This window comes from Pelobates fuscus, chromosome 1, assembly GCF_036172605.1.
Source record: "Pelobates fuscus isolate aPelFus1 chromosome 1, aPelFus1.pri, whole genome shotgun sequence".
Taxonomy (NCBI): Eukaryota; Metazoa; Chordata; class Amphibia; order Anura; family Pelobatidae; genus Pelobates; species Pelobates fuscus.
Window position 1 is genome coordinate 85,792,771 of NC_086317.1, and position 24,622 is coordinate 85,817,392.

The 24,622-nt window shown below is 42.9% G+C and overlaps 1 protein-coding gene across 1 annotated transcript in view; it reads left to right on the plus strand.

The window, feature by feature from the left end:
* The first annotated feature begins 966 nt into the window (after positions 1-966).
* The window catches only part of LOC134587717 (adenine phosphoribosyltransferase-like), a 63,114-nt gene continuing 39,458 nt past the window's right edge, over positions 967-24,622 (plus strand). Inside the window, exons 1-4 of the mRNA XM_063444225.1 lie at positions 967-1,158; positions 5,897-6,039; positions 7,830-7,923; positions 14,069-14,215. Of these exons, the coding sequence (XP_063300295.1) occupies positions 1,152-1,158; positions 5,897-6,039; positions 7,830-7,923; positions 14,069-14,215 (391 nt within the window). The 5' untranslated portion in view covers positions 967-1,151. The remainder of the gene's footprint in view (positions 1,159-5,896; positions 6,040-7,829; positions 7,924-14,068; positions 14,216-24,622) is intronic.

Here is a 24,622-nt window from a genome sequence, read left to right on the forward strand (position 1 = left end):
CGTAGTATTACCCTTACGGCAATAGGGGGGTCTGCGCTGTATATACCTCCGGCATCGGATAACATCTTCTCCCATTGGCTGTGTGCTTCATCAAAGGGGTGCAGGCAAAGAAAAATCATCATAGAGATTGTATCAGAAGGAGGAGTGTGCGAGAGGAACGTTAACGTGCACAATTAAATACATACTTAGAATACACATGCATAGATAAAAGGCATCAGAAAGTCCATCATTATAAAAAGAATTAGATTTACAATATATAAAAATAGAATTGGAAACTAATAATATTGATTAAAATCAATAAAATAAAGTAAAAATTACATAATAAAATTACCATCCATAGATATTTATAAAACCTTATGGACAAAACGCGTAGGGTGGCAAGAGTGCTCTCAAATTGCTGTTTTATATTATATTTTTTAACTATTTCCTATATTTTCGCTAAACTTCTCATCCTGGGTGGTTACCAGCTTCTCCAGAGGGATTGAAGAAATACTTCGACTTTGATGGGCTCTTTTAACTACTTTTAACTACTCTTGTGAGTGCAATCAAATAAAGCATTTCTTTATACTATCCAGTTGTACACTATTTTTTGTGTTTCTCTTTTATCGCTGAAGTTTTACACGTGTTTGTGAGTGCATCTTAGTTTTTATTATTTTATGGAATATTATTTTATCTGCACCATTTGTTGTGCTTTTCTGTTTGTATTTTATTTTAGGTTGTGTATGCCCAGCTTTCTACATCCCTTATTATTTACTTATAAACAACAAAAACAAAACAGATTTTTATCTGGACAAATGTTACATTCGTTTAATTACAAGTTACTTATTTTTCCAGTAACTTTCTTTTTCCATAAAATTTGGATGTTCACATATCACATGTTCTCAATAACGTTCCTGTTATAAAAAAAAGGGGGGGGGGGGAGGCACGCCCCCTTCAAATTATTTTCTCCGTAGTGGAGTTGCTATGGCTAGTCCAACGAATTCCTGTCCGAAGTCTCCTCTTTGCTAGATACTTATTAACACACACACTGTCTAGGCTGTCATTTCCTCTTTTAGAAGTGGACAAAATTAGATTTGGATCGCCTTACACTGCAGAAAATCAACAGGACTACGAGCAAGGGTACAGATATCTGTGCAATCTCGAAGTTTAGAATGCCAGGTAAGCTTCAAGCACTGTTGTGTACATTTTGCAATCACAGAAATTAGCTATCAGCATTGACAGCGGCAAAACAAAGTAACGGAGTACAAGAGGCCAATAATCACATGACTAGAGCACAGACTCAATCATATGTCATGCACTGTCTGCATCAGTGTTTTTATTGTGTCCGCACATTTGAGCAGGTCCCTTATCACCCCTTGTTTGTCAAACTTGTTTATAGCAATGACTTCTGTTTTGGTAACATATTGTACAGTGCTGTGGAATATGTTGGCAAATTATACAGAATTGACTAAGGAATTGCAAATTGTATGTCAAAATAGACACGGTTGGAAAAAAAGCTGGTTTGGAGGAGTTTCCAAGTTATGCCACTTCTAAAAATGTGCAAAATTCCTTAATTGACTATTTATAGTTCCTAGTTTACTGAATAAACCTGTTTGTGTTTAGTGAATAATTCTCAGGGGCTGCAATATGGATACACAGGAGGAGTTACTACTTTTATTTAGACACATATTGTTATGTATAAAAATTGTTATATTTAAATTTTCACCAGTTTTGTTCACAAATACCATTTTCTAATGTATAAAACTGTTACTCCATCTTTATACACCGAATAATTTTTTTTCTGCCTTTCTGTAATACATCAAAATCTTTCGGCCACTTTTTCCCCTCTCTCAGCTTTTTCCTCTCTGTACACAGCTATGCCTCAAACAGCACTGAATAAGCTGCTTTTAATTCACAACCTGGCAGCAGACAGTCAGACAAACTATATAAACAGGGTGTGATGTCCTTCCTTACTATATACCTCTCCGCCTACTGCAGGTTGTTTTGTTGTTCAGATCATTCAGTACTGTCAGTGGCTGAGCTGTGTGCATACCTTTGATTAGGAAGTCTCTTTCTGGAGTGAGGGGGCGTGTCTAAAGATGCAGGCTTATGGTGCAGCATTCTGCAAAACATTACATTTTTTTTGCAAAATTCTGTAACTTTCTGAGCATGAAAAAAAAAAAAGATGAGGCATATTAATGAGACCAACACTTAAATAATTATATAAACAAGGAAATGCATTAGTGTTGTATTTGTGCCCGAAGTGTCCCTTTAAGCAAACCATACTCTGAATCAAATTGAGGCCTCTGTGATCTAATCTGAATTGGCACCAAATTACTCTAACGTATTGAGTCCTAACTGCTCTGGAATTAATTTCTGGGTAATTCCCACACTAGTCACTCAAACCTGCAATATAAAGGAATGGGCTCATTATTTGTGCAAACAACCAACGGTAAAGTATTAACTAAAAATTAAAACAAGCAAACCAATAGCCTATTAATCCTTCCTCACCTAAGTAAGTTCATAAACAAATAAATAAATACAATTTTTAAAAAAGTTAATCTGTGATGGAACCCTTGAAATTGCAGGAAAGTAACACTGAGCCAGGCAAATGGGTTCCTGAGCAAAGTGGAAAAATGTACAAAAGGAATGGTTAACCTTTGTACCCTGTACATGTTTCATGTTGCTCATCCAACCTTAATTATTCCACCTAGAATTATGGCTGCCAAATCCATGGATATTTTTGCTTGTTGTTTTGACATTCTTATAGCATTAAAAGTTCTGACCTGAAGTAAGCAGGATTCATGTAGAGCAGGAAGAAAATCAATTAATCAACAAGAAATAACAAGAAACTGTAATGCCGAACTTACCTATCTACCAAAAAGTTGAAAGACATAAATTGATCTTTCAGCCAAATTTACTAATATCAAGTAAAGATTACTTAGGTTTAGTAAATTCATTTATACTAAACAGTGAGCAGCCTGTGTAAAAAAAAAAGCCCCCTAGCGTCCTTCATCCTGAGCCCTCATCCATGCCCCACGAGTGGGGGCTAATAAACTGAATGGGGGACCTAGCTTCCTCCCCCCCCCCCCCCCGGCCCTCACCCATGAGCGATGGTTGAGGGCCCTGAATGAGGCCCCCCCCCCATTTTCATTTAGGACCTACACCCGCCACTCATAGGTGGTGGCCAAGGGTGACCCTATGTCCCTCACTTAGTTGCATAGCCCCCGTTTGCGGGGCTCGAGGGGGACACTATGTTCACCCACTAGTTAGTTAATAGATGTCCCACCATGGGGCCATTTTTTAGAAGGGGGGAGGACATGGGGGCTTAGGAAGTGGCGGGGAACACTGCTCCCTGCCACTTCTATTTTTACATATTATAAGGAGGGAGCTGTGCGACGGTAGCTCCCTCCTTGTAATAAACCAAACGAACGGATGAAGAGGTCTTCATTCGTTTGAAATGTCTATTCATTTTTTTTTTTTAAATTTAAATTTTTTTATTTTTTTTATGCATAAGACGATTACAAATGATAAACACCTGAATGGTACAGAATGATAAAGTAAACAATGGAACATATCAAGTCCAGATGTACATAATACATGGTGGTATAACAGAGTGATTGCAATTTACAATTTTTGAGAAGCATAAATAGATACATACATAAGTGCAAGAGGTTATTATTTAGTTTCGACTCTAACATCCCAAATTTAGTGAATTGATTGAGAGGTTAATAGGATGGTATTCTCATGACTGAATAAAATTGTAAGGACATGAACCATGTGTGAGACCCTCGGGGCTAATCGAGTAGATTTGACTCGTTGGCGATTTTACCTGAGGGGCAAGGTCGTATGAAATGGGTCTGATGTGGAAAGTTAAGTGAGATCCTTGTGTTCTTCCATGAATTGGTTCCATGGTTCCCATATTTCTGTGAATTTGTTGAAGTCCCTAGAAAATGTGTAGGTTATCAGTTCTAGTTGTCTAGTGCTCTCCACTTTGTTGATCCATTCCCTCACTGTGGGTGCTTGAGGTTGCTTCCATTTAGTAGGGATTAAATGAGCTGCTGACATCGTTAAGAGTTTAAATAAAGTGCATTGTGTTTTTTTTAGATGTAGATTTGGGGATGGTTCTTGGAAAAGGAATTGTAGGGGCTCCATTGTGAAGGTGATGCCCAATATCGATTTAATGAGGGTATGAATTCTGCTCCAGTATTTGTTTATAGTTGGACATAGCCACCAAATGTGTGAATGATGTGCTGTGGGGGAATTGCATCGCCAGCATTTAGTGTCCCCGTTGTTATGCATTTTGTGTAGTTTCTCTGGAGTGTAGTGCCATCTGGAGATACGTTTGTACCGGTAATTGTTCTCTTGGGCTATTAATGAGGTGGAGGATTTGTGTGATGATCTGAAGATGGCTTGCCATTGTATGTGTGGGACTACTATTTGTAGTTCTTGTGCCCATTTATATGTGCATTTCGGGAGGTCTGGGGATAGTAGGTCCCTTGTTATATGGTATAGTGTAGACAGTATCTTTTTTGTGAGTGTGTGGTTCACACATATGTGTTCAAATTCTGTCAAGGGGCGGTTACCTTCCTGTAGAAGGTTTTGGGAGATAATGAAATTTTGAGTTGAGTGTAGAGAAGTATTTGGTTTCCGGTTGGGGAAGTGGATGGATTTGTTGCAAGGATTTCATAGTGTTATTTGATGTCATGTCACCGAGCCTCAGAGTGGTTCCCTTGTGGTAGCTACTGTAGGCCTTACCTGTTTGGCCTCCCTGGAAGTTTGGATTGTTGGTAAGTGGGTAGAGAGGGGATGGATAGGGGGAAATTGTGGTTGAGTTTACCAGTTTATACCAGAGTTGCAGTGTGGGTTGGATTGTCGGGTGAGATCTGATGAGGGAAGAGGTGTGAGGGGGCTGTTTGGGTAACCACGGGCACTCCTTCAAGGGAGTGATTGGAAATGTCTATTCATTTATTTGTCTTTCTGATGAATGAATAAATGGATAAAATTCCTGTTAGAATGCCCAAGTGTTTAACTGCGTATGCTCGGGAATTTCACAGCGCTATCTAGTGTGGGCAGATGACGTGTCCCACAGGGACTTCATCAATCCACACAAAGATGGCGGTGCCCAGGACCTAGGTCTGGGCATGAAATAAAGATGGAAAATAGGTAATATGGGGGGCTCAAGGGCATTTGAAGGTGACAAGGGGGACAATTAGATGTAGTGGAGTCAGGAGGGGGGTTAAAAAACAAAACAAAAAAAATGGATTCGGCCATGGCCGGTTTAACCCCTTAAGGACCAAACTTCTGAAATAAAAGGGAATCATAACATGTCACACATGTCATGTGTCCTTAAGGGGTTAAATGTATTTCCATTTGTAGCATGTAATTCTAGCATATTATAGAACAGTACTTTCTATGTGCAGCCCATCAAGAGGTATCGGTGATATGTGACCCAGAATGTATGGTTGACATGGCCAAGTTTTATGATGCAGGGATGTAGATCCACTATGTAGAGGCTGCCTCCTCATTTCTCATAAAGTCTTCTAGCTTTAAATGTTTTTCTAGGCTTTTGTTTTTATAACATGAGCATGGCTTCATAGCATGGAGTAGGTTCAGTAAAATCTATAGGTTTTTCTTCTTACATTGAAAGGCTATCATACATTCTACCTTAATGATGGAGTATATTTAGGTGTATGGGAAAGACTTATTACTATGGCATTATTTATTATAAGTAAGTCACTTAACACCCTTTGGACTATATCTGGGGAGAGTGGCAATGTAAATACCAGAGGAATAGACAGCCCCCTTGTTACGGTCTAGAAATTTTCCTGTTAACTAGCCTAGGAGTGGGACATGTTTAGGGCACAAGACACAGTATACCGAGTAACAACCACACATTAATGATATTTGCAAATAGGGCACTGTGTATCTGTTAAGTTGGACCAGGACAGGAGTCCAGAAAAACGAAGCAAAGGCTGGTACCTGGCACTGATGGCACCCAATGAGAAAGGTCCAAACTATGCTTGGCTTGACCCGTCCAGACTGTATTGCCACTGTCAGGTAAGCGGTTTCAGAAAGAGGTGGAACAATTGTCTGCCTGTTTTTACTGCAATATGTTTGTGTTAAAGGAAAACCCTACTACCAAATGTGGTACCATCCAACCTGATAGGCTAAGAGTGTGGAGCTAACCCACCCACATTGCACAGAAGGATGATAATACGAACCATAGGACTCTTCCGGGGGAGGGGCTATAGGTGCTAGGGAGACCCCCCACCTCCCACCCCATTTCTTAATTTTCAATGTGCAGAAGAATTTATTTTGTATTTCCATTGTTAGAAATGTTGTCCTTTTCTGCCATTGCTCATATGATAAAGGAGAAACCAAAACAATTTATTCTGTTTTTTCTAATTGCGTTTTGTGCCCTGGACTGACCAGGATTGTGATGTAATTTGTTAAATATTGAATAAACCTTTTAAAAGAAAATGGAACATCACGTAAATATAAAAGGTTACACAAGTTAGACGACTAATTGGTGTTTTATTTGAAGGTGTAATTTTTATTTGAGATGTGATGGCTCCACTTTCAGTGGTTAGTGTCCATATCTATAGCATAGCAATCCATTCATCATTCATTTAGGGGAACACTCCTAACAACATAACCACTGGAGTGTGATGTGGTGGTTTTGGTGCCAAGACTACGCCCACCTATTTAAAGTAGTCAAACCTTTTTATAATGGTCAACCTGCCCCTGCATCCCACCTTAAGGGGATTCCATCTCTGTTAGTTCTTCTGATATAAGCCCTGTAGTGCAGGTTCGGCTCATTGGCTTAGAGTGTAAGCCAATTGCTCCCAACCAATGAGTTAACCCCTGAACTGTTGTGCTTGGTTCAGACAAAACTCTTCTGGCGTATGCTGTAGCGGAGGTGGGCAGCAGGGCCGCCATCAGGAGGTGACAACCATGACGGTTGTCACAGGCCCAACGGCCCAGGCCCCACGTGCAGCGGCGGAACTGCTGCCGGTGCAGCAGCACCGGGGCCCGCACGCTGATAGGGCCCATTGGGTGGCCAAAGCATTTAGGGCCACCCGATGGGCTCTATATCTTCAGGTGCCTGGTCAGATCTGCGGCCGTATAAAAGCGTGACCGGGCCCCTTTAAAAAAAAAAAATGCAGCCGCAAGTAGTGCCGTCATTTCCTCCCACTTATTCCGCGTGGGAGAGGGGAGAGGCAGCCGACTCCCATCAGCCACCCTCCTGCAAAGAAAAGGTAAGAAACAGAAAGGTGGCTGAAAAATGAGCTGTATATGTATGTCAGTCTGTGTGTCTGTCTGTCTGTGTCTGTATGTGTATGTATTTCAGTGTGTGTGTATGTCTGTCTGTGTGTATGTATATGTGTTTGTGTATGGATGTATGTTATGTCTGCATGTCTGTCAGTGTGTATGTATGTGTGTGTATTTATGTCCTTATGCATGTGTGTGTGTATGTGTGTCTGTTTCAGTATGTGTGTCAGTATGTATGCCTGTATGTGTGTATGTCTGTTTCAGTATGTGTATCTGTTAGTATGTATGTATCTTTGTGTGTGTGTGTGTGTGTGTGTGTATCTGTGTCCTTTTTGTATCAGTGCGTGTGTTTGTGTCTGTGGTGTGTATTCCTGTGGATGGGATTTGGAGGCCCAGACCTTAAGCTGTTTTAAGAACCCCAACATTTTTGATGGCGGCCCTGGTGGGCAGTGTTGCCTTTTGATGTAAATTGATTAAGGGTAATGCAATTTGTTTATCATGTGATGTAATGCTGTGTATTTGGAAGATACAGAATTCAGATTAACTAAACACACGTCTGTCCTTTCTCTATTTAGGCTTTAGAGGAATGTATTCAAGATCTGCTCCAACCCTTCAGGAGTGACACTGTTGACCTTGTTGCAGGAATTGATGCCATGGGATTCATTCTAGGTAAACATGAGACTTGTGCAAATGTTCATTTTGGAAGGTTCGTCCAAATTTTGATCCACACCCAAGATCAATTGTTGGGTATTGACCTGTGGAGATTACACGTTTAATAAGAGTCCACGGGTAAATCCAAGAATATCGATTCATTCCAGGTGTGGATTAAAAGGCGTTTGACTCAGACGTATAGTAAAGAAACAGTTGGACCCCTCTTGTGTGGATAACGTTTGTGCCTGCATTAGATGAAGGGGGATTTAGCCATGTACAACCAAAGTGCACTGAAGGAATTTATTACAACTATTTTTGGATAAACTATGAATATTTGAATAATTAGCCATAGAGGGCACTTATTTTATTGCAATGCAGTCACAGAGAGGAACGCATTCATATATACAAATACAGACATTCACATATACAGACACGGTCACTCTTAAATAAAAACACCATTCCTAAGAGACAATCAAATATGCACACATAAAGACACACAATTAGTCATACAAACATACATTTACTTATTCACATGTGAGTGAGAAAACCATTCCTGTACATCAGCTGGATCTCACCTGTTCCTCAGAGTCCAGACCTGATCCTTCCTTTTGCTTCTCTTGTTTAATTGCTCTGCTTCTTTGACTCCTAAATCTTACATATATATATATATATATATATATATATATATATATAGAATAGTAGCCCGCCTCCTTAAAGTTACTCTTTTTTTTCCCTTCAGATTAGAGGCAGTGCTTATACCACAGGGATATCCAATCTGGAGGGAAAAAACAGGCAGGCAAATCTCCAAACATTTAAACCCTCCCCTAATTACCTCCTTTCCCATAAGTAGCAGCTCCTCCTGATCATACCCAGTTCTTTGCCTGCCTCCGGCAGGGGAGGTTAGACAGGAGGTTCTCCAGGAAGCAGGTGAGAAGGGCTGAGGCTCTGGGGGCACTGCTTCCTTCATGTCCGGGTAAGTAGCCTTTAACACGCCGGACGGCGTGGTCCCTCAAGTTTTATGTTGCCGTCTAATGCCGTGCCAGGTGCCGGTCTGACGAAGGACGCAGGCGTGCGTCGGCTGGGAAGTCCTGCGGTGGAACGCACACACAGGTTGCGTTGCGTTCCACTAGGGAGTCGCGGAGCGCTATGCGCATGCGCAATGCGAACCTTGATTCAGGCGCCAAATTTGAACTGGGCGTTCTCTTTGGTTTCAGGACTTATATGAGCATTTACCAGCAGCAACCTCTGTTTGCCAGGAGCTCTCAGATCGGTTGTAAAGAGTGTTATCTCACCTGCCCTCCAACACACTCTCAGGCCATTTAAGGTAAGACTGATTAAGTTTTTAATTAAATGGGTCCTAGCCTGAATCGATAAGGAGAAAAATTTGATTGTTTTCCCTTTTTTGTTTTCTCTTTTCAGTATGTCTAATCCGGAAAATTTGGATAAAGTTGCTGAAAAGGGGAAATGTTCATCTAAAGCCAAGCATTTAATCTGCTCTGTGTGTAGCCAACCTATGCCAGATGGTTATAAATAGAAACTTTGCTCAGTGTGTTCTAAAGAAGCTTCAGAGGAAGCAAAAAGAACAGAAATGTCTACTTTCCTCAGCTGGTTGCAACATAGTATGCAGCAAACATTTGTGGATATGCAGTCGGCTGCATTACAGTCAGTCCAGGCCTCGGTTGCCCAAGATTCGCAAGTTGTAAAACATGCTAAGAAAAGACTGAGATCTTGGGAAGCTTCTGATACTAGTTCAGTAACTAGTGGTTCTGAGTATGAGGAAATTTCAGGTGGTGATTCTTCAGATGAGGAGTTTGCCTTCCCAGATGAAGCAATTGGGAAATTGATTAAAGAAGTGCAGTGCATTTTTGGAATTGAGGAAACAGGGAAAAAGTCCAAAGTGTTTCCTTTTCTCCCACAGATTAAGGAATTGATTTTAAAAGAGTGGAAATTCCCTAGTCACAAGCCGTTTCTGTCTAGACAATTTAAAACTCTTTTTTCCTTAGCATCGGAACAAGACTGTAAGCTGGATACGGTCCCTGTAGTGGACGTTCCTATTGCTCAAATCTCTAAGAAAACTACTTTACCGATTGGAGACACAAGCGGGCTCAAGGATGTCATGGACAAACGCATTGACTCCTCCTTAAAAAAGTTGTTCATATCTTCTGCAGCCCAAGCTAAAGCTTTGATTACGGGGTCATCTGTTGCCAAGGCCCAAAGACTTTGGTTGGAAGAACTAGAAAAAGTTTATACGGGAGAAACTAAGGAAGACCCGGTAAAGCTATTAAAGAATATCAGGATGGCATCTGATTTTTTGGTAGATGCGTCTGCAGAAAGCCTAAAAATTTCGGCCAAGAGTATAGGTACTTCAACAGTCGCCAGAAGAGCGCTTTGGCTCAAAAATTGGTCAGCAGATACAGCATCTAAGAATTCACTGTGTGACCTATCCTTTGAACCAGGAAGACTTTTTGGTTCAAAACTGGATGAATTGTTAAAACAGATGAAGGAAGGAAGGAAAGCTTTACCAGAATCATTTAAGAAGCAGTTTAGAAGACGTAAAGCGGAGTCGCTTCCCTCATTTAGAAGTTCCTTTCGTAGAAACTATTTCAGGGGTCAGCATAAAAAAGCCTTTGATTATAGGAAGAAGGAAAGATTTTCTGACAGAAGAAATAAAAAGTTATGACGCCAGGCCTGTGGGTGGAAGGCTGAGTCACTTCCTAGAGCACTGGAAAGGAACAACATCAGATCGCTGGGTTCTCACAGTGATAAAACACGGATACGCTCTAGAATTATCACAAGCCCCAATGGAAATGTTTCTATGTTCCGAGGTTCATTCTCTAGAGATGGAACTCTCTCTGATGCGAGAAGTATCGACTCTATTACTGAAAAGAGTGGTGGAAGAAGTTCCTCTCAAGGAAAGTTTTCGGGGCACCTATTCAAGACTTTTCTTGGTTCCAAAGCCAGATGGTTCGTTCAGACCCATTTTAGATCTAAAAGCCGTAAACAGGTGGATTATCAAAAAGAAGTTCCTCATGGAAACAATAAAGTCCGCTACTCTGCTTATTCATCCAAAAAGTTGGTTTGCGTCCCTGGATTTAAAAGATGCCTATCTTCATGTGCCCATAGCAGAATCCAGCAAAAGTCTTCTAAGGTTCGCTGTGTGCTGCCGATCAGTAATCAAACATTACCAGTTCAGAGCATTACCTTTCGGCCTGTCATCAGCACCCAGGGTATTCACAAAGCTGCTAGTAGTCGTTTCAGCTTTTCTAAGAGGTATGGGCATCTCTGTCATTCCGTATTTGGACGACTGGCTGTTGATTGCAGAGTCCCAAGGTCAACTACAGCTAGACCTGGGGACAGCGATAGAATCGCTAGAAAAGCATGGCTGGCTAATAAATTTCAACAAATCGGAACTAGTGCCAGTTCAAAGGATCCAGTTCCTGGGTCTGATTTTGGATTCTATCGCAATGAAGATATTCCTGCCAGAAGAGAAGAAACTAAAAATCAAGCGATTAATTCGGAATCTCAGAAGAAAAATTGTGTTTTCAATCAGAGAAGCCATGGGCTTACTGGGTCTGTTTACAGCCTCAATCCCGGCAGTCGGTTGGGCAAAATCCAGAATGAGACCTCTACAAAGAAACATTCTGCAAGTCTGGAATCGACAGGAACTCGGCCTGGATGGGCTTATGAGGTTCAACAAGCTAACTTTGAGAAGTCTGCAGTGGTGGACATCTTCTCGATTCCTGCACGAGGGTCTGTCATTCCGGATGAAGTCCTTCACTATAATTACGACAGACGCCTCTGCCCTGGGCTGGGGGGCCCATCTGGGAGACATCAAGAAGCAGGGGTCCTGGCAAGAGAAGGATATGAAAAATTCCTCGAACTTCAGGGAATTAAAGGCCGTGTGGATGGCACTCTTGGCATTTCAGATGCTTATCAAAGATCGACATATTCAAATCCGCTCAGACAATCGAACGACAGTGGCATATTTGAACAGACAGGGAGGTACGAGATCAACAAAGTTAGAAAGCCCTTGTTCAATGATCATGCTGTGGTCAGAAGTGCACCTGATGTCAATTTCAGCAGTTCACATTTCAGGGAAATTCAATGTGGTGGCAGATGCCCTGAGCAGGCATCATTTGAAACAAGCAGATTGGTCCCTGTCATGCAGAACTTTCAAGTTCATCACAGACCGCTTCGGTGTTCCGGAGATAGATCTGATGGCTTCCAGAATGAACAGGAAGACAGGACGTTTTGCATCCCTAAATCCAACAGACAGGCCGGATATCATAGATGCCCTGTCAGTTCCATGGAAGTTCAACCTGGCTTATGCCTTTCCGCCAGTAGTGCTTATTCCCAGAATACTTCAAAAAGTAAGACTGGAAAGTGTACGTATTATCCTTATCCTTCCATGGTGGCCAAGAAGAAGTTGGTTCTCGGTTCTCCTGAATTTTCCAGGGGCCACATTTTGGAAGCTCCCACTTTCAAGAGAAATACTAGAGGACGCCATGGTGCCTCTGCCGACCCTTCGAAGATTCCATTTGACGGCCTGGTTTCTGAACGCCAGATTCTAGAGAGCAACGGTCTGGATACTGAAGTGATAAAGATCCTGTTGGCAACTAACAAGGAATCTACTTCAAAGATCTACGCTAGAATTTGGAAGATATTCTGTCAGTGGTGTTGTAGATTTAAAGTCAACCCTGTTTCCGCATCCATCCAGAAGATTCTAAGTTTCCTTCAGATGGGATTTGCTAAAGGTCTTAAACCTGCTTCATTGAAATTGCAGGTTTCTGCTATCAGTTTCTTCTCCCTCAGATGCTTGGCCTCTAATATTCTGATTTCGAGGTTCTTCAGAGCTCTAACTCGTTTGGTGCCCTATGTTAGGGAAACCTATCCTCCCTGGGATCTTAACTTGGTTCTTTCAGCGCTTTGTGAGCCGCCCTTTGAACCATTGGAGGAAGCTTCCCTGAAGATTATTTCGTTAAAAACTGTCTTTTTGGTGGCTATTACATCAGCTAAAAGAATTTGTGAGATTCAAGCTCTTCGGGCGAATTTTCCTTTTTTAGTTTTCCATCAGGACAAGGTGGTTCTAAAGCTCGATCCTTCTTTTATACCTAAAGTTTTTTCGGTTTCGAACGTCAACCAGGAAGTGGTCTTACCGACTTTTTGTCAGAATCCATCTAATGCCTTGGAAAGCAAATTTCACTGCCTAGACGTAAAGAGATGTCTTTTACAATACCTAAAATCTACGGAATCCTTCAGGAAGGATAATTGTCTTTTTGTCCTATTCAGAGGCACTAGGAAAGGCATGAAGGTTTCGAAGAGTTCTCTGGCTAGATGGCTGAAGGATTGTATTCTGTTGGCTTATTCCAAGAATGGCATGGAACATCCAGGCCCTATAAAGGCCCACTCTACTAGAGCGGTTTCGACATCTTGGGCTCTCCGAGCAGCTGCATCTCCCTCTCAGATTTGTTCGGCTGCTACTTGGTCCTCTCTCCATACTTTCTCAAGACACTACAAGTTGGACATACTGGCCTCGGAGGATGCTGCTTTTGGGCGCAAGGTGCTTCAAGCTGTAGTGAAATGAACCCGCCCTCAGGATCTGCTTTATTATATCCCTGTGGTATAAGCACTGCCTCTAATCTGAAGGGAAAAACATAAATTTTACTTACCGTAAATTTCTTTTTCCTGAAGATTAGAGGCAGTGCTACATTCCCGCCCCTTTTTTCTAATAAACTCAGTAATTTTGCAGCTATTTGGCTTATGTATTTTCTGGGTATGATCAGGAGGAGCTGCTACTTATGGGAAAGGAGGTAATTAGGGGAGGGTTTAAATGTTTGGAGATTTGCCTGCCTGTTTTTTCCCTCCAGATTGGATATCCCTGTGGTATAAGCACTGCCTCTAATCTTCAGGAAAAAGAAATTTACGGTAAGTAAAATTTATGTTTTTTAATGTTTGGATCCCCCAAAGCAGTCTTTCCTGCCTGAGTTGGTACATGTAGTGGCTCAGAGATAGCACTATCCACGGCACTTGCCACTTGGACGTTCAGGCCATAAATAACAGGAGAGCGTTTTTGTCTGGGGGAGGGAGGAGGAGACACTCTGAGAACTATAACATTTTCTTCACTCGGACTCATGTTTGTTTTTGTTTTTTTGTACACAAACAGGTGCTGCCATTGCATCACATTTGGGAAAAGGTTTTCTGGCAATCAGGAAGGTTGGGCACCTGTGTGTGGAGACAAAAACTCAATTGTATGTAGATTACTCTGGGAGGGAGAAAGTGATGGAGGTCCGCACTGATGCTATTATTCCAGGTGGGTGGAATAAACTTCTAACAAGCCCAATAATCAAAACACCTACCTAAAATTATAACCAGTTAATGTTTTCTAGATTCAAAAACCTGGGACTTCAGTCCATAGAAAATCTTGAAGAATATCCACTGTGGCGAAAGTGACCTCGCCACTGGTTTCTGGAGGGGCCGGTTTGCCAGCCTCCTGCCCTGTGACTATGGCCCCAGCAACAGAACTGATTAATATACTTTAAACAGGCTCTGTTCGTGCAATTGGGACTATATGGTTCGTTTACCAAACAACCGCACGAACAGAGACCACCCTGGAGCTTGTTAACACCTATTAACAACAGGAGTGTTCTATTTGTTCGTCTGGGTGGCCGCGATTCCTATGAACAACCACGAGGTGGTGGCCATCTTGTTCACATGAATGCAGGCAGCGGTGTTTGGGCATGAATCTCATGGAACTGAAATCGGATACAGAAACTCCCAAACACGGCTGAACTTCCATCATCGCCTGCGTTAGTTTCTATTCAGCTTAAAAGGGCACTGTTCAGTGAGATCATTTGTCTAGATGAAGGGAACAAGCTCCAGGGTAAGACTATTGACTCTGTTCGGTAGTTTGTTCGTTTGCAAACTACCAAACTAGACCGTCCGCAAGCCCTGATTCTCTGGAACTGTTTTGGGCATGAAACCATGCGTGCGGTCAGTCAAAAGTGAATTTCCTGAACCCCTGCTCTGATCTTGGTGATTTTTGGATATGTTGGTGACCCAGATCAGGGCTATCAGGGATATGTTGTATTTTGGGGTACTTATTGGACTTTATAAAAATGTGTGTTTATTTCTGTTTGGGGATAATTAAGTTAATGTATTATCTACCTTAATTGTATCACAGGCAGAGGGGAGGGATTGTGTACTGTATGTGGGAGTGTCGTTCATTGTTACGTTGTTTTTATTGGCTTGTACACTTTGTGTCCGTGTGCCCAACAAGGTCCACCTGGGCGTCACCCTTGTTGGGAAACCTGCATAAAAGGCCAGCGTGCCTCCATTAAAATTGAGTTCCTGTTTTACCCTCAACATAGAGTCTCGTGTGGGGAAAAAGGCTGCATCTACTCTGGGGATTGCTATATCACTATACTCCCCAGGGATTATAATCACTAAGCTCTTTTAAGAGCTGTTCCTGCTTGACTCTCTGGAGGAAGAGAGGTTCACCCACTAGAACCTAGAGCCTTGTCGTAGGTCCAGGGTGGGTAGGAGATGGCGAGTTCCCAGCCAAGCTGTAACGCTGGACGTGGGGACTGTGGTGCTGATGGCGTCTGGTGGAGTGCTGGAGTCCTTGGTAAGCACTAGGAGGTTTCCAACCGGGTACAGGAAGCTCCGTTACATCCACCAAGGGGCACCTTGCCCCTCAACACTGCAGGTGCCATGTCTTGTCATCTGAGTTGTCTCCCTGTGCACACCTCTTGTAATTCAGAGTACCAACTCATCTTCATTGTGATAGTACATGCTAACATAGGAATGCTCACGAACTGAAACTGTATTACCTATTGTCAATCCATGAAGATGAACCCTTCGGTCACTAATTACAGTGCCTGTCAAAAATGAATACAACTGGTCAGGGTATTTTAAAGGGAAACTCCAGTGCCAGGAAAACAATCCGTTTTCCTGGCACTGGAGGGTCCCTCTCCCTCCCACCCCCCAATCCCCAGTTGCTGAAGGGGTGAAAACCCCTTCAGTCACTTACCAGGGGCAGCGACAGGTCCCACGTCGCTGCTTCCTCCTCCCCCGCCGCTCCTCCTTCTGGTTACGTCGGCCGGTGGGCGAGACTGATCTCGCCCGCCGGCCGAGGAGACCTAATGCGCATATTCTGGGGAATAGAGCGATGCTGGAGGTCCTCACACAGCGTGAGGACGTCCAGCGACGCTCTAGCACAGAAAACCTGTGCTATGAAGCAGGAAGTGTCCTCTAGTGGCTGTCTAATAGACAGCCACTAGGGGAGGACTTAACCCTGCAAGGTAATTATTGCAGTTTTAAAAAAAACTGCAATAATTACACTTGCAGGGTTAAGGGTAGTGGGAGTTGGCACCCAGACCACTCCAATGAGCTGAAGTGGTCTGGGTGCCTGGAGTGTCCCTTTAAGGGACTGAAGAGACCTGGGAGCTAAAAACCCATATGGGGTTGAGGTCCATTAAACTCCACCGCATCAAACCTATGTGACCAACATTATTTATGATGAAAGTTAAGTCTTGGTAAACCTGCAGGGACAGTAGTACCAAAAACTAATGAGAAGTAATAAAAAAAAAAGTCTGAAATTCATGACAAAGGAGACACTGTACCTTCATTCTGAGAGTCAGAGTGCGCCGCCAAAATAATTCAAGTTCTAAACTTTTTTTTTTTACATTTATTGAAAATGTTCACAAAATTACAGATGTTTACAATCAGATACATTAATATTGTAACAGTCAGTTGAAGATATATGTAGCACAATGATTTCTAACTTTCTGACACTAATGTGGAATGGTATTCACCGGTAGTTTGGTATCATTGACAGAGTTATTGGAGCCATAGTTAGGTGTTACTTATTACTTAATAGCACAGTGTCAGATTGTGACAACACATCTATGATGATACCTTAGTATTTAACTCATTGTAAAAAGGATGGGGAATTCATGTTGGACAACTCGTAAAAACAGGGTCTTGTTAGCGCCGAAGAGGAAATGGGTAAGTGCATGGTAGGTGTGATCCTCGGTAACTCTGGTGCAATATGTGCTTCTTAATCAAGTGAATGGGCATCAAGTCAAGTGTTGCATATAACATGAAAGAAGGGGAGCTGCTGGTAAGTGGGAGTCAGTGTGTGTGGTTCAGTCTCTGTATGGGGGTCTCAGTCTGTGTGTGTGGGTGTGTGGTTCGGTCTCTGGGGGGGTCAGTCTGTGTGTGTGGTTCAGTCTCTGGGGGGTCAGTCTGTGTGTGTGGTTCAGTCTCTGGGGGGTCAGTCTGTGTGTGTGGTTCAGTCTCTGGGGGGGTCAGTCTGTGTGTGTGGTAGGGCTCCACAAATCCCAGGCGCCTAGAAATTTTGCCCTGGCTCCTGTCAGCCTTTTACCTAAAGTGGGAGGCTGGGCAAACAATGGAGCCGGCTGTCCGTGGGAGCATGAAGGCGGACGGCTCAGGGACAGTTGTAGCTGGCCAGCTTAGGGATCGTGGAGCCGGCCAGCCCAGTGAGCATGTAGCCAACCGCCCTGGAGAGTATGGAGGCGGCCAGCTCAGGGATCATGGAGACAGCCACCCTGGGTTGTGTGCAGGCGGCCACCCTGGGGAGAATGGAGGTGACAGGCTGGGGCAGTGCATGAGGGAGCAGTGATCTTCCTGCAGCTCCTCTCTACAGTGATGCTGGGAGCTGGAATATGACTTCATTCCAGCCCCAGCATCACTGCAGACAGTGCAAGGGAGCAGAGAGGAGCTGCAGGAAGATCACTGCTCCCTCGCACACAGGAATAGCAGCCCCACTGTGTCACGGTTCTCACCGTGACATCCAGACGAGGTCAACACAGAAGTGGGGATTTGAGCCTTGGTACTTTGCAGTCCTGGGTCTGCTGTTTTGCCTCTGAGACACCATACAGCTCTAGGATTAACCTGAAGTCTAATCCTGCCTTTTATCTAGCACTGGGGGCTGGATGTTTTCTGTGGATGCTCCAATATTCTCAGCACACTTGAAGCTGATGGCCTCATTAGTCAGGTATAAGACACTGCCTCTCCCAGAGGGCAGTGTCAGTTCATTGACTCTGGTTCCCGTATTGCTGTTTGTGTTCCAGTGTTCTCTAGTTGGCTCCTGACCTTGGCTTGTTACTCCGTGTATCCTGACTTCTGGCATCCTCTGACCTTGGCTTTCTACCCGTTTATCCTGACCTCTGGCACCCTCTGACTTTTGACTTACCCACGACGATTCTCTTGCAAATGTAGGTATCTGTACTGCGACTTGGAGCATTATCCAGCACAGACCCCATGCACAGACTCACAGGCCAGGTGAGTTCTTACCTGACCACCTTGGCCTGTGTTTAATTGTAAGGGTGAGCACATATCTGCACTACAGACTCCCAACTAAGGTAAACCGTGACATAATGAACTGACCATATGGAGTCCGCAGATATGTGCACACTACTGTCCCAGCAAGTGTCCAGCATTTAAACATCTGGATAGACTCTGACAAAACCACCTCTTCAGGCAAAGAATTCCATATCCTTATTGCTCTTACTGTAGAAAAACCTTTGCCTTAGATGAAATCTCCTTTCTTCCAGCCTAAATGTGTGACCTTGTGCCCTATGTATAGCCCTGTTTTATGAATAGATTTCTAGATAATGGTTTGTACTGGCCCCGAATATATTTGTATAATGCTATCATATCCCGTCTCAGGCGCCGTTTTTCCAAACTAAAGAGATGTCAGAGCGAGCACATGTGCTGTGTATACTCACCTCCGCCTCCCTGCACTTCCGGGTTCACTGTGAAGTGCAGGGAGACGGATCTTCACTGATCCTGCCCCCTGTAAAAAAAAAAAAATAAAGTTAAATTAAAATCCCACCCCCTTTACCCAGTTTAATAAAAAATTAACCCCTTCCCTGCCAATTGATCACTGACTACAGTAATCAATTGGCAGGGATTACATTTTACTATGATCTGATTATTTTTTTTAACCCCTGAGGGTTAATTCTTTTTTTTAACCCTTAGGGGTTAAATTTATTTTATTAATTAATTTAAATATTTTAAAATGATAAATTTAGCTAGCTTGGGAGGGTGGAAGTTAGTGGGTAATTGATGGATTTAGTGTTAGGCTAACTAGGGGTTAACGTTAAAAAAAAGTTTTAAAATAAGCTTTAAAAAGCTTAGAAAAATGTTAAATCTGTAAAAAAAAAAAAGTTTTAAGAGAGTTTAGGAAACTTAAAAAAATTAATAAGCAAAACAAAAGTTTAAAAAATAGTTTTAAAAAGTAAAAAAAGTTTTAAAAAGTAAAAAAATACATTTAAAAACCCTCATTACCACTACACCTGGAACAAACTAGAGAAAAAATTATCCCACGCCAAGGTTCAAAATATGCCTTCTGAATTACCCCAGGGTGTATTCTTTAATAAATAGTATGTGTTTGTGGGGAAGTTTCAATAACCAACCATCTAAACTACTCCAAACTGGAACATGGACACAGCGTAAAAACTTCAAAGTTAGAAAAAAACTGGATGGATGCGTCTCAAATGTGCCCCTTCAACATCCACATATACCTGGCAAAGGTACATACGGGGGTATTGCTGTACTCAGACCACATAGCTGAGCAACATATGAAGTATTATACAGTGGTAGTACACATAAGGTTTGCAAAATATACTGTGCAAACTCACTTTGTGTGTCAAAAAGGCAGAAAAAACGCTTATTACCACTACATGGTGTAGTGCACAGACTAGCAACCGCGCTGCTTCATTTAATCTATTTATTTAACCCATTTAATTTTTTTATTTTCTTTTTTCATTCTAGTCTACCATGATTCACTATATTGTCTTTAGCGATAGATATCTTGGGGGTTGGGGTTAGGTGCCCTCGAAGGCACGGGGTACACTATTACAGGGGTTGTTAGATCTCCTTATTTGGCAACAGCCTCCTTAGTACACAGCGTGCTACTTTCAATAGATACTTTGTAGCTCTGTCCTCCGTGACTTGACTTGTATCCGTTTTCCCCTCCCCCCTTTTTTCTGTATCATTTAGTTATCTTTATTGTTTGTTTAACTGTCAGTTCTGCTACTGCAGGCAGATGCCGGGTACACCGTTTTAGCTCTCTATGTCTGTCTTAACGTCAGCTTAACAACCAATTTTTTTTTTCTCGTTCCCTGCAACTATTTATCGTTATACCTATCTACTAAGTTGTAATGTGGCAGGTATACAGAGGATTTATATAGTTCATAAGCACATCACTGCTATTTGAAAAGACTGACTGCGTAATTGATTATCAAGCCATTAGATTAATGTTCTGCTCTCCAGTCTAGAAACATTACCTACTACCTATTACTGACAGTGACAGTTTATTTTTCAGCAACTGTCAATTCAGATATTTGCAGGCAGATGCCGGTTATACTGATTTAGCGATCTTTTTGTCTGCCTTAATGTCAGTTTAGCAATTATTCTATTCCTCTCTTGCTCCCTGTCGATATCTATCGCTATACCAATCTACCAAGTGGTAAATGTTGCAGGTTTTTAGAGGATTTTTATAGCCCATGAACTGATTTTTTCCCTTCAGATTAGAGGCAGTGCTTATACCAATGGGATTTCATCTAGAGGGATAAAAAACAGGCAGGCAATCTCCAAAACTTTTCAAGGACCTCCCCCAATTAACCTTTGGCCTTATAAATAGCTTCCTATCCAAGACATCCCCAGTTCTTTGCCTGCCTCCGGCAGGGGAGGGTGTCAGGTCAGGTTTCTCCCTAGAAGTTCTTCTTTTTAAAAAAAATTTTCAGAGATCAGCCAGGGTTAACACTCCAGACGGCTGTAGCCCCCGGGTCGTATTAATTCCGTCTCTACCGAGCCAGGTGCCGGGCAGACGATGGTGCGCTTTTGGGCACTGGATGAGTAGTCCTGGCGGTGGAAGACTCGTACAGGTTATGTTTATTTCCACCGTAGAATCGCGAAATGCAGGACATGCCATAAAAAGCCAAGTATATGTCGGTTTTGAGAATGGGGTTTGTAACTGAGAATATGTGGTGTTGAATGCCCGGGAGATATAACCTAATAGTATTGTGTGACATTTATATGATGTGGCAAAAAGTGTCGAAAGCCCCCAACGTTGTATTCTTGAACCACTTTGTAAGGTGGTGATCTGACATGAACTTCGATATATGCAGTAAGCTCTGTCATAGCAGTGTGCATATTCTTTGGGGTTATCAGTGAGGCAGTTGTTAGGAACCTCCTGAACGCCTGAAACTGAAGACTAGATAACTGGTCAGCAGCTGTACTGTAAATGCCTGGTACGTGGTAACATACCAGCTAAATTGGTGACAGGTTTCCCCTACATTAGTCTGATGAATTTGTAATAAGGGATACAAGACCGGACATGTTTATGATGTGGCCAATTGACAACTTGTCAGAGACCTCGAACCGGTCTGCATGCCCATGCATGACCCCATGTTGCTGCTGCGGCTATGGTGGATATACCTTGTAGCGTGCAGAGTTCTTAAGGAACCCTTCACTCTGGCTTACTTGCCGGCCACCTACCCCATAGCCAACTGTCCCCTGAGATTGCAGCAAGCCCTGTGTAAGCCGCTGCATCTGGGTGACTACATATGTAGATGACCCTAGTTAAAGACATATATGTATAGGGAAAATACACCTAAATAGATTGTGCCTAGGTGAGTTCCCGCTGGGCGTCTTTCCGCTAGAAGACCTGAAATATGTATGAAGTATGTGGGACATTCTAGTTTACCCGTGGGACTTAATATGGAGTAAGTGTCTGTGACTGGAGTTGTAAGTGCCGAAAAAGGCAGTATAGGGAGGGTTTGAGAGGTCTACCGTGACCATGGTCGTATGTAATTGCCCACCTGAGGGCCGAAATTGAGTCGTAGTCGATTGCTCGCAGTGGGTCGTATGTAACGTGAGAGTGATGGCCTAGTGGGGGCCACGTGTAGAGGCCTGCTGCGGTAGGTTGTGACAAAATTGCAAATTTATGTCAAAATTGTAATACCTATGCCGTATGTAATAGCCAAATGAGGGACTGCCATTATGCTATAGTGGATAGCCCTTTGGTGGGTTATATGCAACTTTTGAGTGTGGTTGTGAATATAATTTTGTGGTATGCTAAGGTCATGGTTGCCCCTGTAAGCTGGAATTATTTAACAGCCTAGATGTAGGCTAAGGCCGTACAATAGGGATTGCATGTGCATGACTAATGTGGTAACTTGTACCATGGTTGCCCGAGCAGTCAAATAGCCAGGACAGCGGGAACGACAGTATAATATGATGTATAAGAACTGGTCTAATATGCAGTGGTGATGTGGGAATAGTCCAGTATGGAATTGACTATGTAAGCCCAATGGCGGCTGGCTAGTCGACCACGGGAAACTTAAATGACCCATCTGATGACTTCAGTACGTATCATAACGTAATGTGGCATGTTGCGCGCGTCGTAAATTGACACTATGCTAGACTGAAGTAGTACAATGAGAGGTAAGGAGAACGTCTGTGAGGGAATTATTATATTCTGTGCATTTGGCCAGGAGTAGGTCGTGTAGGTAGGGTCGTGAGGAGAGCTACTATGTGGCCGTATGTCGACAGTGCAAGATATAGCAGAAGTATAATACTCTAAGACGTGTTGATTTATAGGTAGAAAGCTGTGAGATAGCTGCACTTTACGCATACATTCCTATCCAGCTGATATGTGAACTTAGTGCCCCAATGAGGAGTTGCAAATAAGACGTATTTGTACCCTAAGGTTACCTGAGTTATGTTGCCAAAGTTCCATAGATGGCTTTGTGTGAGGACTATGTCTAAGAGGTTAAGCGCGGCCCAATGTAGTTCCTGTGGCACTGAGAGGTAACGTAAGCCTGAGTGGCATTGTAATGGGGTGGGTTGGTGGTTTATTTTAAGTTATAGCTCGGTTGAAAGTTACTGGTTATGACAGCATAGCCATAATTGAAATATGGTCATACTGATATCGTACAGCAACTTTCAGTGAACATATGATCGTTGTAGGGTCTACACGGGGAATATGATAGAGTTGCCGAAATGTCATAACTAAATATACTATGTACCTGTTGAGTCCAACGACCTGAGGGCAGACGTACGGGACACCATTGCCAATAATATAGGCTGCGACCTGTGGAATGCAGTGGTGTCTGTACTGACGCAAGACCATGACGGTTATAACTATACTGAAATCCTGGGAGGCAATGAGAAGCGAGACGAGTTTAACGTCCTTGCCCTCCAGGATATCTTTCTTGAGGTTTGCTGGTACCAAATGGTTGGGGTAATGACTTGAGGCCCTAAGATGATGGGCGTATTAGTATTACTGGGTTGGGAATGGAAAGCGCCCGGAAAATTGGTTGCGAGTGGTTCTGCTGTCGCGACTGGACAGCTACGGGCTTCCAGTCTTTACAGTCTATTGTGATCTGCCGCCTGGGTGCTACTATAGAGGTGATCATGGTATGCAGGTTGGCTTGCTTGTGCCCTATGTGCCTACCCCCGCGACTGAACTGTTAGCCTAAATAGTTCTGCTTTGCGGGCAATAGCTGGAGAGGGTATGCTGCCCTGCGTAATTCAGCTGTGCTTCGTGGGATGGTCCACGCTCTAATTGAAGTGCCTGTGACCCTCTACGTGTAGGGGTGGCCGTCCTAGTAGGAGTACTTGGACTAGAACAGTCATCTCCTTCTTCTGGAACTTGGGACATACTGAAATATAGATAGATAGGAATCATGAGTTACTCTTGAGGGTATATACCGTAGTATTAACTAGTGGCGAAACAATTCATTAGATTGGGGAGTCCCTACTAGTTGCCAAGTGGCTGGATCGGCTCTACCTATGGTTGGCGCGAGGGGGTACTCTGCTGGATGTGGGTTTACGAGAAATGAGTCGTAATCTGAGGAGGGGTTGTGACGAGTGATGCCCTTGCTATGCAACATGCGAGGCATCTAGCTATGATTTGGCCCGAGGGGCTCATTACCTCTTTCGTGGAGGATGGGTGTTGGCCTCGCGGGACCTCTAACTCTATGGCTGAAGGTGCCTGTGGGAAGTACCTAGGTGGCCATACCCATTCGGCTATGGATTGACTCTTTAACCAACCTCTAGTTTAAGGAAGCGAGTTCCCCGTATCTGTAAGAAAAATTTATGTTTGGTTAGTTCTGCAGTATTTTTAAATCCTGCCAAGGAGGGAGGCCTACATTGGAATGATGGATGACAGAATGGAAGGAATTGGGTATATCTTTGTCATGTATACCGTAGTTCTGACGAGCCAAGTATGTCTCAGCTTGGAGTCTTGAGTCTGTAACACCTGTCAGCATCAGGTTAGATGGTTGGCAAGTGTCTGATCAGTACTGATTGTTTGCAAATTCTTGCTGACATGTAGCAATAAAACATGAACAACTATAATGTATGACAGTTTCCAGAAATTACTGTGACAGACAACAGCACTTACCAAGTAACAGTAACACAACACTCTAGACCCCTGTCTATGTCTCTGAAAACACCAGAAGACCGGTTATAGGGAAAGAAAAATTACTTTGAGCTCTTATCTTTTTCCACACAAAACGGACCTATTGAACAAATGATGAAATATTGGTATGAACCGTCGGTTTGACCCTTGTCGAGGGAACTAATATCCTCCTGCCCGATAAAAAATTTCCGTCTAAGGATATTGGGAGTAGTAGTTGAGGAATTGACATTTAAATAAGCAGGGTATGTTGTAACTTGTAGG